The 16,007-nt window shown below is 22.1% G+C and overlaps 1 protein-coding gene across 2 annotated transcripts in view; it reads left to right on the top strand.

The window, feature by feature from the left end:
- Positions 1 to 16,007, top strand: part of LOC112599610 (glutamate receptor ionotropic, NMDA 2B) — a 265,062-nt gene that overhangs the window by 248,676 nt on the left and 379 nt on the right. For both annotated transcript variants that reach the window (XM_025346582.1, XM_025346583.1), the window contains 16 exons: positions 631 to 818; positions 4,539 to 4,765; positions 10,265 to 10,448; positions 11,064 to 11,205; positions 12,072 to 12,301; positions 12,387 to 12,534; positions 12,596 to 12,779; positions 12,854 to 12,963; positions 13,021 to 13,136; positions 13,322 to 13,445; positions 13,528 to 13,688; positions 13,954 to 14,135; positions 14,195 to 14,433; positions 14,515 to 14,705; positions 14,765 to 14,845; positions 15,242 to 15,343. In XM_025346582.1, the coding sequence (XP_025202367.1) occupies positions 631 to 818; positions 4,539 to 4,765; positions 10,265 to 10,448; positions 11,064 to 11,205; positions 12,072 to 12,301; positions 12,387 to 12,534; positions 12,596 to 12,779; positions 12,854 to 12,963; positions 13,021 to 13,136; positions 13,322 to 13,445; positions 13,528 to 13,688; positions 13,954 to 14,135; positions 14,195 to 14,433; positions 14,515 to 14,705; positions 14,765 to 14,845; positions 15,242 to 15,343 (2,609 nt within the window). The remainder of the gene's footprint in view (positions 1 to 630; positions 819 to 4,538; positions 4,766 to 10,264; positions 10,449 to 11,063; positions 11,206 to 12,071; positions 12,302 to 12,386; positions 12,535 to 12,595; positions 12,780 to 12,853; positions 12,964 to 13,020; positions 13,137 to 13,321; positions 13,446 to 13,527; positions 13,689 to 13,953; positions 14,136 to 14,194; positions 14,434 to 14,514; positions 14,706 to 14,764; positions 14,846 to 15,241; positions 15,344 to 16,007) is intronic.

The following is a 16,007-nucleotide window of genomic DNA, read 5'->3' as shown; positions in this document are numbered from 1 at the left end:
TTAATGGAAATTTGCCAGAAATGTTCATATTATTCTATTATTAGGTATATCGTTTAATACTACGATCTTAACGATCTTCCATCATGAAATATAAAATATATTGCTCAGACAATAATTTCATTCACGAAGGTTTCGAGAGATGATTGTATTTTAATATATTATATTATATTCTAAGACAAAATTTATAATATTTTATAATGAATGTTTTAAATTAAAATTACTGTACAATTATGGTAAAATATTTTCGTATCCAAAAATTTATGAAATTGGAATCGCTAATTCACTCCAAAAGAATATAATTTCAATGTTTTAACTTATATTATATCATATTTCTAAATATTATAATATAGGTTAAACTAAAAAACGTAATTCGGTATTAACAAAAAAAAAAAATCATATATAGAAATCTATATTGAGGTTTTACAACACTGAATAAAAGGAGAAATGCATTTCATCTTTCCACTTCAAAATTCACTTACATACGAAATTATTGAATGCGATTGACAGATAATATTTTTTCTAAAATATTTCCTCCAACTTAATTTTAATATTTTTTATACATACATATCACAAAAAATTCAAACATATTATACAACATATTGAATGGTGAAAAAATTAATTTTATTTCAGAGAGCTTCGCGATCCAGTTTACAACTTCAATTGGCACCGTCGTTAGAACATCAGACAGCTGCAATGTTAAGTATATTGGAAAGGTATAAGTGGCATCAGTTTTCAGTTGTAACTTCACAAATTGCGGGACATGACGATTTCATTCAAGCAGTCAGAGAACGAGTTGCAGATATGCAAGACAAATTTAAGTAAGTTAAAAATATTCAAAGAAATTATAATACACAATGTAATCTATTTTCAAATCTATCCAAATTCAATAACATTGTACCTTTTTTTTTTACCGAATTATATTTTGAAATTCAAAAATTTCAATTAAACTAAAAATATCAATAACAATTTCAATTTTACTAAATTAAGAGAAAATTTTTTTAAAAATAAAATAAAATAAATACTTAATTCTAAATTTATAATATTTTTTTAATATTTACACTAATACAGAATATGTTTTAAATATATATATATTTATATATCTTCTACTCCTATCCATTGAAACATAGTCATAAATACGAGTAATAGAATATATTATCTTTGTATTAACTTCTCCTTAATGATTTTAATAGCTATATTTTCAAATTGATTGAATTCTGCAAAAACTATAGTAAAATAAATAAACATCAATATTTGTATAATATTTGAATCTGGTTATTGTCTTTATATATATGTATAAATATTTTATTTTTACTATGAAATTAGATGAAATGGTTAATTGGTATGAAAATTTGAATTTAAGTTTTATTAATAAATATAAATGTAAGTTAAAATAATTCTTTTTAAACTTATTTAAAAAATATAATTGAAAATATTCATGTTTTAATTCATTAAAATTCTTGTATCAAACATTTTAAATGTATAGAAATAACGAGAATGCTAATACATTTTGAACATTAATTAACTTATAATGAATGAACATCAATCATATATTTACATGAACTTACGTATGTAAATTTATTCATACTGTTCAAATAAGATTTTATTTAAAGTTCCTTACACAAATAATTATTGTACAAAGACATATCATTTACGCGCTGTATTGAATACATATACTTTATAAACTTTCAATGAAGTAAAAAGGCTATTGTGTTAATGTATATTACTATGAATTTATTAAAAATATTTCATTTAATTTTTTTTTTTTTGCTTTTTGTAATAATTTAACATATATAAAGGTTTAAATTACTTTGAAAGTCTCAAAAGAAAATATAATAATACACGAATAGTATTTTGACATGCTATATTTATTTTACTATCATTAGTGAAAATTATGGAAAATATAAGAATAAGAAATTATGTTTCGAAACTGTTTTTGTTAGAAACTCTTCGAAGTTCCTAATTTTAGCATATTAAACGAAAAAGTTTCTTTGTATTAAAACAATCCATATGCATTTTTATACATTCTTTGCATTTTAAATTTTAACACTTCAAGTAATAAGAGTGATTTCAATGCACTTATAAATAGGTGAAATGTCAAATTATCGATATTTTATGATTAATACATTACAATATTCTGTTAATAGCCTATTTTTTTTTATTTTATAATTTATTCTTTTTTTATACAATAAATAGCATTTCAGGGATAAATAAAACATTTCATAAATATTTATTAAAATATACATTTATTTTTATTATCTTAAGAGTATATACAATCGAAGTACATTAAATATAATACACTAGTACATTATATGTGTGTGCGTGTGTGGTAAAAAAGGAACAAAATTGAGGTTATTTCTTGAGTGGAAAAAAAGATGCATATGAAATCTTTTTGTACCTTAAAATCAATGTTGAATGGTAATATTATGATGTAAATTAGTTAAGAAGCATTCTTTTCGATTTTCTTGTTTTTTGTACATAGCCTTTCATGTTTATTTGTTAGGTAAGTACAAAAAAAAAAAAAAAAAACACAACTTTCATTTTATTAGAAACTTTATTATCTTTTAAATCATGTATAAACTACTGGTATATCAAAACAACAAACGAATTGCAATACCTAAAAAAAGTATAAAAATAAAAAAAAAATATATTGAAAATGTTTGAAAATAACAAAAATTTCTATAGAAATTAAACAAAGTTCTCTTCATTCAAAAAAAAAAAAAAATATATGATCTACAAGCACTTACGAGGTAACGAGTCACTAGCCAAATTTGAATCCAATTTAGCACAAAATATATTTTGGCTACTTGATTTAGCTATTATTACGCACTCTTAAACTTAACACACTGAATATTTATCTGTGTAAATTACAAGTGTACTATTTTTATAAAGAAATCAAAATAAACTAACTATAAGTTTTTTAAGTTATCTATTATATCAAAAACTTAACAATGCCAGAGTTGTACGAAATAATAACTTGATTGTTTGAAATTAAAGTTTAATATATTATTTAGATTCAAACTCTGATCATAAACTTTAACGGTATAATTGATTCTGCACTCAAATAACTCAATGTCAATTTAAAAAAAAACACGTAATTCATTCAAATGAAAAAAATAATTACAGACAAAATAAATAAAACAAAAACACGTGTAACTATAATATAAGCTATTAAAATGTTATATTATACCTAAATTATTATCACATTAATTAAAATTTAAGTTTTCAATGATTTTAATATTTATTTAGTTCTTAAACATTATATAATTGTATATGTATAATATCATCATAGATACTTGATAAAAGAAAATAATATGAAATAGTACACAATATATCAAATAATTTTATAAAATAAAGTATTTTATTTTTATTGATTTTATTTTTTTCAAATACGTAGTAAATATTAAATAATAGTAAATACTCAGAAAATAAGCAATTAGTGTAATAAATAGTTATCATATCCAATTAATATTTGGGTATTATTCTTTTTCTAAAAAATACATTTTCATAAAATATATATAATTATATATTGTAATAATTTTTTTTTTTAATGTATTTTATGACTCGTTATTAATTACATTTTAAAATAAATAAATACATATTTAATATATACATTTATATTATGTAACAAATTCATTAATATTAAATTACTCTATACAGTTTTGATTAAAATGTAATTTTGTAATTGAAAATCGCAAATTTTCAAAGTTTTAACAAAACCCATGTTCAAATAATTTAAACGGTATTTATAATTATATCTATATATATTTCATAATGTTGAAATATACGTATAAGTTAGTCTTTAATGATTTTGTCCAATAAATTAATAATTAGTATAATATAATTAAAGTAAGTTTTTTGGCTTAAATTTTTATTTAAATTAGAATATTTTATTTTTTTTATTATTTTTTTAAACAAATTTAATTATTCATAATATTTTTATGATAAAAATTCTTGAGAACATGTCAAAATTAAAATTGCTTTTTAGACATATTATATTACTCAGTAAAATATATTTGAATAAAAACAGTGTGGATACTTGACACTTATCTGTTTTCAAATCAACAAGTTTAAATAAAGCTGTTTCATAAATTGTATATTGTAGTTTTTAAAGAATATACTTACTCCATTTTCTGCAAAAATAATACATCTTACTGAAAATTTGTCGTTTTAGTTAGTTTTCTTTGCAATCTACTCACATAATAATGATAGCAAACAAAAACTTACAGTTTGATGAGTTTAAAAGAAAAATACTATTATATATACATTTCATATATACATATAAGAAAAAGTTGTTAAAAGTTAATAATATAAAGAATTGCTACGTAAATAATGCTAAACGCAAAAAGTCTTTATCAATTAAAAGTTTCTTGATTTGAAGAAAAAATATATCAATTTATTTCACCTCTGTAGATTGACAGAATAATATCACGTAACAAGATTTATCATTTCAAACTTGTATTTATCATTCATCATATATCTTACGTTATCTGTTATTTAGTTAATATGAATTTAATTAAAAATTCTGTGTTGAATTATAGATTTACAATACTGAGTTCAGTATTGGTTACCAAAAACTCAGACCTAAAACAGTTGGTTACATCAGAATCACGAGTAATGTTGCTGTACTGTACAAGGGAAGAAGCACTTAGAATATTACAGGCAGCAAGAAATTTAGATATCACAGGTGAAAATTATGTTTGGGTAGTAACTCAGAGTGTGATGGAAAATTTACAAGCACCACAATTGTTTCCTGTTGGAATGTTGGGTAAATATAACATATATAAATAAATATATTTTGAATAAATTATAAGCTTGATTTAATAATTGTAACATCTAAAGATATTATCTCAGCTAATATAGAACTATAGGTAATAAATTAAGATTTTTTTAAATAAAAATTTAATTTCCAGATAGTAGTGTGATAGTATTTTTTGATTTTAGTGAAATAGTTGTTTACACAAGTAATTACATAATTATACGTACCTTTTACTTTCATCACGAATACCATTTAGTAATAATTATTTTAAACTTAAATTATAATAGTTTGAATTTAATAAATTTATTGAGCAACATTATAGCATTATTATAACTTACATTGTAAATAATTTATTTAAAAGACTCATAATAATATGTTATAGTATAAAAACTTAAGACGTTTTATTAAAATTTAAGATTGATGTGTACTATATCACTTGTTTTCTCATTTAATGATTATTTATATATTAGATTTAAATTGTCAAAGATGATATAAATCGTATTTTTTTACTGCCACTTCTTATTTTTAGTAAAACATGTCACTTGTCAATTCGTTACCCGCGTAATATATTATTGAATAAAATAAATTATTGTAGGAACTCATGTAAACTGTGGGATTTGATATGTAACAACATTATACTATAATGTATAATAATAAAATTACGTCAATTAAGGTATAAGTACATTAATTGATACAAAATTTAATTACAATATTTAATTATTTTAAAAGATGATTAGAAAAAAAAAAACAGTAAAAGAACTCGGTGCAACAGAGTGACGGGCACAATATTGTCACGTCGTCACAGCACATAAAATAAAAATAAAATAATGTAACAATAATAAGGATAATAATAAACGCCCGCTGAACTATAGTGGTATGTTTTTTTAAATAGTATATGTTATCATTTATTAAATAATACTATATTGTTTACATCTCAAAGAAAAATCAAGTTTTCACAGTTATTATCTCTTCATTCAAATCTTATTAAATTTGATTGTGTTCGATCAATTTTAGCTGTTAATAAAACACTTATTCATGGTAGAATTCAATGTTTTGATTTAACATTACAATCAAATTAAGATTACAATAATTATTTCGAACCTTTTTCATATTTTAGACGTAATGCATAATTTTTATGTTATTCAGTGTGCAATTTAGGGTTAGAATTAAAAATCACGTCATGACATAAAAAAATAATTAAAATTTATCAATTTGTTAAGGTTCATTTGTTTGGATAAAATTAATTTTCGCAGCTCTATTTTCATCAAAAAAGGACTTGCTTGATTAACCACCACCCATAACATAAACTATAATAAAATGGCAGGGTTTATATTACGCTAAAGTTAATAATTATTAAAATTATAATGATGATAATTCATATTTATCAAAATAGCAAATACCTAAGTGATTTATATATTAAGTAAGATTCATGTTAAAAAAAAAAAGGTAAAAACGGTGGAACCACCCTGCTCTACATTAGTTGAAGAGTGGGTCACTATTATGTGTTTATTAAAATTTGAATTCAAAAATATACAAAAATATGAACCTCAACGGAGATAGTATGTCAATTTATATCATTAAGTTTTTTTCTTTTTTTTTTTTTTTTTTTTTGATATAACTATTAAAATAATTTATTTTATTTTTGATAAAAAAAAAATATTATATTATATTTTTTATTTTTTATCTTGTAGATTAATAAATATTTGATTTATTATAATATTAGTATTTAATCATTAAAATTACATATATATTTATACCATAATATTATATCAACTTAAAAACTCAAAATATAATAACATCTTTCTATAAATACCGTAAACTAGTAAAAATAGATTAAAATACCTATAAAAAAGATAATGTTTTGAAATAAATTAAAAATTTTATTACGATTAGTAAAATTCATAATTATTTAAAATATATATAAATGTAAGTTCCCACAAATAATGTTTTTAAATTATAAGAGAATAATTAACTTCATTATTTATCGTTTAAATAAATTATTTTAGCAAAATTTAAAGCTAAAATTTTTATAAAAATAATTATATTTAGATATTTCTTGGATCTTATAGTTTTATTATGAACAACTTAAAAGAAATATTCTATTAAATTTTCAAAATTTAATAGAACAAAAAGTTTTTATGAATTTCTTATTACTAAATAGCTTAAAAATGTTAATGATTTTACCGAATTTATTCAGAATTTTAACTTCAAATTCATACAAATGAAAAAATGAGTGTTTATAAAAATAAGTTTATTATACAGATGGATATAAATGAATGTTATAAAAATTTGAAATTTAAATTATCATAAAAAATTAATTTTATTTTCTGGTAGAATTTTTTTTATATATAGATATATATGAAAAACTTATAAAAAATCTTATATTTCATTTTTAAATCTCATATATAAACAGAAATTATTTTATGTACTTTTATCAAAATATAACAAAAAAATTTCATGAATTTTGTCAAAAATTGAAATTGAAATTATTATTAAAAAATATAAATTTATGATATTTTTTTAATTGGGAACTGAAAAAAAAAATTAAAAAAAAATTAAATAATTAAATAAAAATTAAAACTGAACTTTTAATCTATTTTTATAACTAATTATAAAGCATACATTCAATTTTTAAACATGTTTATCAATTAATATGTTTTTTTATTAACATTTATAAAAAAAAAAATCCCTAAAAGAAATTGAAAATTTCAATTGTCAAATTTTTTAGCTCAAAAAAAGTTAAAATATTTTTAAAATATTATATTTTATCGTATATAAAAAATGATAGTATAATAACTTGGTGAAAATTTTCATTTTCTGTTGTTGAGTTATAACAAAATAAAGAAATCAATTTAGCCAAAATTTGGTTTAGTATAAATATTCATATTTTTTGTTTGTTTTTTTTTTTCGATTATAAAAGAAAGTAGTATAAAATGCCTAATTTAAACCTTTCTAAAGTATAAGCTAAATCCAATTCCCTATTTAAAATCATTTTAAATTTGAAAATCAAACATTTTAATGACAACTTATTGTGTTCTCATATAAAAAAAAACATATTTTTGTAAAATAAAAACATTTATCACTCCACTCAGAATCTAAAAGTTAATAGTGTAAATAGTATAATAACTATGGCATAATATATTATCATGTAATCTGAAACTAGAAAATGTTGAAATACAACTGATTAAAATGTTGTGGTTTAAAATATATCGTATATATTATGATGGTTATCAAATAGATAAATTTAAAAATATATATATCATAATTTAAAAAAAATATTTATAGTTCAATATTTTTCCATACACCAGAGAAAACACCAAATAACATAGTACATGTCTATCGTTCTTATCGATTTAATACCTACCATAAAAATATTCCGATTATGATTTACTTGTACTCATATATCTAACTTGAAATGTTTTAATTTATATAACTTTAAAAATTCCCTAAGAAGTATAAGTTAATTGTTTTAAACCTCAATTATAGCTATCAATAAATTAAAACTAATTTTTTAAACATCTAAACATATAGTATAAATCCATTTTAATTAATATCTATTACTTTTAAACATCATTTGTGTACATTATGTTGAATAATTTTAACATAAACTCGCATTATTTTAAAGATAAATTTTACCAAAGATTTAAAACTAAAAAATAAAAAATGATGAAAAATATTTGTTTAGTAGTTTTTATACCTACACATAATATAAGTGTAAATACTAATTAGTAATGAATTAAATTTAAAAATATCCACTTAAATGCATAAAAAATGTTGGAGTAGATTTTATACAAACTTAGTAATGAACGTGGAAGACAAAAAAAAAATATAAATAAATGCAATTTAAATTCTCTATAATATAAATAAATGCAATTTAAATTCTCTATAATATATTCCAATAATATTTTAAATTCATGCATAAAAAAAACTAATTTGACGAACCAAACCTAAAATATGTACTAAAAAATCTAAGAATATTTATCAAGAAAAAAAATTGAAATTGAATATAATTTTACAAAAGTATAATTTAATAACATTTAAATATATATATATTACATTTAATATTTTAAGTTAAAATTTAAATAAAAAAGTTACACTTATAATAATAATAAAAAAGTAATAATAACAGACTAAACATTGAATGTGTCAAATCTATTTTAACTAAATAAAACTTAACATATAATTTTCTGTTTATTTATTCGTGATATTTTGGATTATCTAGGATAGTTAAATTCTACATATAATGTTTAAGTTTAAGTTTAGTTTAAATTGTTTGATATCATTTAAAGGCAGCTTTATTTCTTGTTTTAATAGTTAAACTATAAGTACAAATTATAATAAAGAGTTTCAACAGAGAAGTTAAAATAGTTGAAGCTTTAGTAATATTTTAGAGATAAATTAATAGAAAAGCTTAAATAGTTTGTTTTTGAAGGTTTAATAAAATCCCAAAATGACAGTGCTGTAGAGTATATATGAATAGTCTCGATTGTCACAGTACTAATGGATCTATTACAAAATACATTTTTGATCAATGAATTCACACTAAAGTGTTTATTTAATTGCAAGGAAACATTGTTAAGTATTTATGTAAGATATTAAAAAATATGGTATATATGAGTGAGATAAAAATCACACCTAATGTAATTATTGAACAATCATGTATAATGTCATATTATTTGCCATGTGTTTAGACTTGGTTTCGATGACTCTAATTTTTCATTAAGTATGATAACCTTTTAATGATGTGCTTGACATATTTCAATGATACTAATGAATATTAATTATAGTTATTCATAGTTTATAAAACACAAAAAAATATTATTTGAGTAATATTATTTTCATTACATCATGCCGTTTGTTATTTATCAGTTTTTAATCTCAATGAATTTCTATTTTTATTAAACGAACGCAATACATTTAGGCTATAAATTAATGCAAATTACTTAAAGGTATTTATTAAACTATTATAAATACATCAAATAAACTTAAAAACTATTAAGCTATAACTATTATATTATTCATATATACACTATACTAGTATATACTATGTATAGTATGTATTAAAATTTTTCTTAAATTCTTCAAACATAGTTTGCTTATATTTTTTCCATTTTTTAGATAAAAATATTTTTATATTATCTAAAATAACTTTCAATATATTATTAGCTTAGTAGTCAAAACTAATTTATGAAAAAGATACCGGTATTATTTTTAAATTATGTTTAATTTTAAATCTGTATTATCAGTAATTTCGTTAAAATATGAGTAGATAGTATATTAAAGTACATCTCGTCATTTAATTGAATGATAAAGTATGGTTTTTATCAAAAAATATTTTCTACACAAATATAGATCATAATATATATTTTATTACTACATTTTCTTTATATATTTTTTTGTTTTAATAAAATTTGTCAACATTTGTAACTAAAAAATACTGAAAAAATAAACTGATTTGTAAATTAAAACAAATATTATATCATATCAATATTTTGTTTTAAATTATAGGGGTGCACTTTGATACCAGCAGTGAAAGTTTAGTAAGAGAGATCACAACAGCCATAAGAGTATTTGCACATGGTGTAGAAGATTTTGTTAACGATCCCAATAATATAAATGAAACTCTTACAACACAATTATCATGTGAAGGTGAAGGTGAATCACGTTGGGTCACCGGTGAAAAATTTTACAAGTTAGTATAACTTAGTTAATACAATAATAAATTATAACTATTTTATCTTTATTTATATTATATAATCATAATTACATTGCAGAATTCATTAAAGTTTTAACTTATAATTTTAAATATTATTTGAACGTATTAAATGCACGTTTAAAAAAAGATTATTAGGGATTTATTTTCCAACAAATTTAAATTTAAAAAAAAACTGTTATTCACACGAGTTAAGTTTTAAGTATTTAACGACTAACTTAACACAATGACGATAAATTATACCATGTAAGACTTATCGTCATATGTACTAGTCACTGGTTTTTTTTAAATCTCTTATAGTTTCTTTAAAATAAATGGTTACAATTCAAATTTGATTTCCCTATGTACCTTTCACATAAGCCACATTATAATATCTTATAGAAACAATACTTCATTTTCAGAACTAATTTAAAGAATATTTTAAATTCTTTGTTAGTAAAATTCAAAATATCTATAAATTAAGTTACGTAATTCGTAAACACATATTTATTATATTATTAATGACAATAGTTTATTAGTTTAAATTATATTCTAAAAATTGTGTTGGCAAATAAATAAATTACCAACCAGATTTCAAATCATAATGTTGTTTAGGTATTTAAGAAATGTTAGTGTCGAACATACAGAACCAGCCAAACCAAAAGTCGAGTTCACAGCTGATGGTGTTCTAAAATCTGCAGAATTGAAAATTATGAATTTAAGACCTGGAGTAGGAAACTCCCTTGTTTGGGAAGAGGTAAGTTAATAAATGTATAAACTAGTCTTAAATTAAGTTTTAAGTTGTACATCAAATTCGTATAAAATCATGAATTATTTGTTTGTTTATTTAACTATAATGCTTATTAATTATAAATATTTAAGGATAACATTAGATTTATAATTATTATTGAATAAGTTATAATTGTCATACAATTTAAAAAATAGTTAATCATGTTTAATGTTGTATTAGTAAGTACTCGAGTAAACAAAAATAATGCGTTCAATTAAAAAAAAAAAATACTAAATTATTACATATTATAATAAAAAGTATGTAAACGATAAAATATATTTTACTTTATAATATATATTGTTATTATTATTATCATCATGATTACATCAACAAAACTTTAAATTACTTTTAAAAGCAATTCAAAGCAGTCATTTAAGTAATCTATTTATAAGCTTTAAATTGTAAGCTCATTATGGAAAATGGATTTAATTCTATATTGTTATTATCATGAAAATAATGCACAAATGTCAACAAATTAATGTCAGTAACTGTTCTTGTTTGAAATACAATCTTTATTCTACCATTTATGTTTAAGAAACAACGTAGTACGTAGAACAAATAACAGTATACTATTATAAATAAGCTAAATAAGCTTAAGTTACAAATTAATATATATATATATAATATATACATATTTACATATATAATTTATATTGTAAATTGCTATTGTTAAATTATTTAAAACATAAATTAATATATACAACTAATTAGTAATGAATTTTTATTAATATTGCACACATTTTTATTTTATCAAAAAAAAAAATTGAGCCAACTGTCAAGATATAAATAGTGGTTAAAGGTTTTCATGCAAAATAAAATTAAAAATTTTATAGATCGGAGTTTGGAAATCGTGGGAGCGTGAAGGCCTTTATATCAAAGATATCGTATGGCCAGGAGATAGTCACACCCCACCTCAAGGAGTGCCAGAAAAGTTTAACTTAAGAATTACATTTTTGGAAGAAGCTCCTTACATTACACTCGCACCACCAGACCCAATAACTGGAAAATGTAGTATGAATAGGGGTGTAATATGCCGGATTACTAAAGAAAAAGATACGAAAGGGTATATAGCTTAATAAAATCATATCACGTTCATAATGTACTATGAATACGAGTATTTAAGTAGTAATATTTAAATTAAATTATAGGTTAGATGATACTGCAGCCAAACGTAATAGTAGTCATTACCAATGCTGTTCAGGATTTTGTATCGATTTGTTAGAAAAATTTGCTGAAGATTTAGGATTTACATACGAACTTGTTAGGGTTGAAGATGGTAAATGGGGAACCTTTGAGGTAAGTACAATTTTTATTTAAAAAAATGCACTTACGTATCTTATTGTTTTCCTTTTTTTAGAATGGAAAATGGAATGGTTTAATATCAGAATTAGTAAACAGAAATACTGACATGGTGATGACTTCATTAATGATAAATTCAGACCGAGAATCAGTAGTCGATTTCAGCCTACCGTTTATGGAGACTGGCATATCTATAGCTGTCACCAAACGAACTGGTATCATTTCACCTACAGCATTTTTGGGTATATAATTTATTGAATACTTAAATGTTATGATTTTATTACACAAAAATAAAACTCTGTACATTTTATACTAGAACCATTTGACACTGCGTCGTGGATGTTGGTAGGAGTAGTTGCAATACAAGCGGCCACTTTTTCAATATTTGCTTTCGAGTGGATGAGTCCATCTGGCTTTGATATGAAAGTATGGTTTATTACTAATAGTTGACTTGAACTTTTAAGAATTTTTTTTAAATTTCAGTCCGTTTCACAAGCTCCAAATCACAGATTTTCACTATTCAGAACATACTGGCTTATATGGGCAGTTCTTTTTCAAGCAGCAGTACAAGTGGATATACCAAAGGGTATAACATCTAGGTATGATATTTATAATGAATAAATTAGCCATTATCAAATTAAATATAAAATAAAAACTAACCCTTTCTTCGTGTGTCATAACTTTTTATAATATTTTCAATGACAGATATTATAATATTTATTATTTATAATATGTTACTTTAGATATGAAAAACATTATATTTATCATTTGTATGTTACTTTAGGTTCATGACAAATATATGGGCTATGTTTGCTGTAGTTTTTTTGGCTATATATACTGCTAATTTAGCTGCGTTCATGATTACCCGAGAAGAATATTATGATTTTATTGGAATTGATGATTATAGGGTAAGTAATTAATTATTTAGCTCATACGTGTTTAGCGGAAATCCCGATAACTAATTATTGAACTGTAATAAATTATTTTCAGCTCAGCAAACCTCATAGCCACAAGCCTATGTTTAAATTTGGTACAGTGCCTCATTCTCATATTGATTCCACAATTCATAAATACTTTCCAGAAATGTTCAGTTACATGAAAAATTATAATAGATCTACTGTACAAGAAGGGCTTAACTCGTTATTAACTGCGTAAGTAATTTTAACTAATTTTCATTTCTTTGTAGTTACAACACAAACTATTTATATTAAATAATTAATTAAAACTAATTTTTAACTTTTAGTAAATAAAATTGTAATCATAAAATATTTATTTAAATGTTTAAACTAAAAGCTACCACTACTACTACTATAAAAAAAAAAAAAAAACAATACAACTACACAATTTAATAACAAAAAATTAATTTCCAAACCACCAAAAACGTAAACTTAGTTTAATTTTTTTGTATAATTTTAGAGAACTTGATGCTTTTATCTATGATGGTACTGTACTTGACTATTTGGTAACACAAGATGATGATTGCCGTTTGTTGACCGTCGGTTCATGGTATGCAAAAACCGGTTACGCTATAGCCTTCCAAAGAAATTCAAAATATGTTCAAATGTTTAATAAACGACTTCTAGATTTCCGTGAAAATGGTATACTAAGTCATTAAAATAAATAAAATTAGCAAACATTTAAAAATATGCATTTTCAGGTGATCTTGAAAGATTACAAAGATTTTGGATGACAGGCACGTGCAAACCAGATGATCACGATCAAAATGCTACTAGTGATCCCTTAGCCTTAGAACAGTTCTTGTCAGCATTTTTATTATTAATGGGTGGTACATTATTGGCAGCTCTAATATTACTACTAGAATGTCTATATTTTAACTTCTTCAGAAAAAAGTTAGCAAAAACTGATCAAGGTGGATGTTGTGCTCTCATAAGTTTGGTAATATTTTATATTATTAAAAATATTTAAAAATACTGCAATTTGAACAGATAGCTTATATGTTTACTTAATTTTTTACAGAGCATGGGTAAATCGTTAACATTTCGTGGTGCTGTGTATGAAGCTCAAGACATTCTAAAATTTCGTCGTTGCAAAGATGCTGTTTGTGATTCACAATACCAGTTACTCAGAAATCAGCTAATGAGCACTTATTCAAAAATGAAACAGTTGGAAAAGGAGCTAGAGTTAAGGAAACTGAAGTCTGAAAAAAGGTAAAAATATTTGTAATGTCATCAGGACTTTTTGAACAAAATTAAACTTGTGTCGTCAGGAGGAAGAAAGCGATGTCACCTTCCGCTAGGCTATTTCAGTGTATCACTGAAAACCACGATAAATACCCGGATAAAAAACAGTAAGAACTAAAAAAAAAAAAATATAGGTTGGGTAGACGATCATCGAAATCGCTTTATTGCAGCGCTAAATATTAGTATAGGCAATGATGGGATAAGATAATTATTAAAACAGAAGCTTTTAATCAAAGCTTATAGATTTCTAGAACCGGATAGTTAGGTGGTCAAATTCATCATAAAATAAATATATTATAATGAGCCTAGTTGATAACACTATAATATTATACTGCTTGACGCGCTAAATAGATCGATAAATAATGTTATTTAAATGTAAATAGTTAGAAGCATGTGCGTTAATATTATGTAAAGACAAATCTAACATTGAAAAATTAGCTACCACACATGTATGTGTATATTTTCATTTCAATATCTAACTACTTTTATTTTTATTTTTAAAGATATCAATTTTCACCAGCATCGCCACTAAGACAACGGGACATAGTGAGACCAAGTATTATTTCAACAGAATACACAAATAGATATGATCATGAACCAGTCAGGTAAAATTTTTTATAATTATCTACATGATAAAGCATCATAACACTGGTTTTTTGGTACCTAATATTAGGTAATTAGAAAATAATTATTTAAAAATCAATTGAAAAATGCAAAAATAAATGTATTTAATATTCCGATATGTATTGTTTTAAACAAAAATAACAATTTATCTAAGAAAAACAAAATAAAATAAATATTTTTTTTAACATGCATTTAAATTTAAAAATTATAAGTTTTTATTTTTATCTTTCATATTCAATTTATCTTAGAAATATTTTCATCATTTATAATTACTAAAAAAAAATTACTTATAAAATAATTTAAAGTTATACGCTTTTACTACGGGCTTACAATGATGTTTAACTTAAAATAGTTCTTCAATAAATTATTTATTTAGTACTTTGTTTCTTAGACAAAATAACCGTTATTATGACTTATGAACAACTGCATTTATATTAACATTTTAATATAATAAATCTAAATATCAGATATTTTCTCTAAAATTGTGTCAACTATTTGGAGATGACCGATATTCAGAATTTTTAATTTGAAGAATAAGTTTGTAGTTTATTTCCAAAAAATATACACTTCTCTAGACATAATACGTAAGAATATTTATCAAAAAAAAGACAATATAAACTATATATTATATATATAAATATGTGC

The sequence above is a fragment of the Melanaphis sacchari genome, unplaced genomic scaffold, assembly GCF_002803265.2.
Source record: "Melanaphis sacchari strain LSU unplaced genomic scaffold, SCAv2.0 Contig53_pilon_pilon, whole genome shotgun sequence".
NCBI classification, from domain to species: domain Eukaryota; kingdom Metazoa; phylum Arthropoda; class Insecta; order Hemiptera; family Aphididae; genus Melanaphis; species Melanaphis sacchari.
The sequence above is the reverse complement of the archived record's forward strand: the minus strand, read 5'-3'. Positions and strand labels throughout refer to the sequence as shown.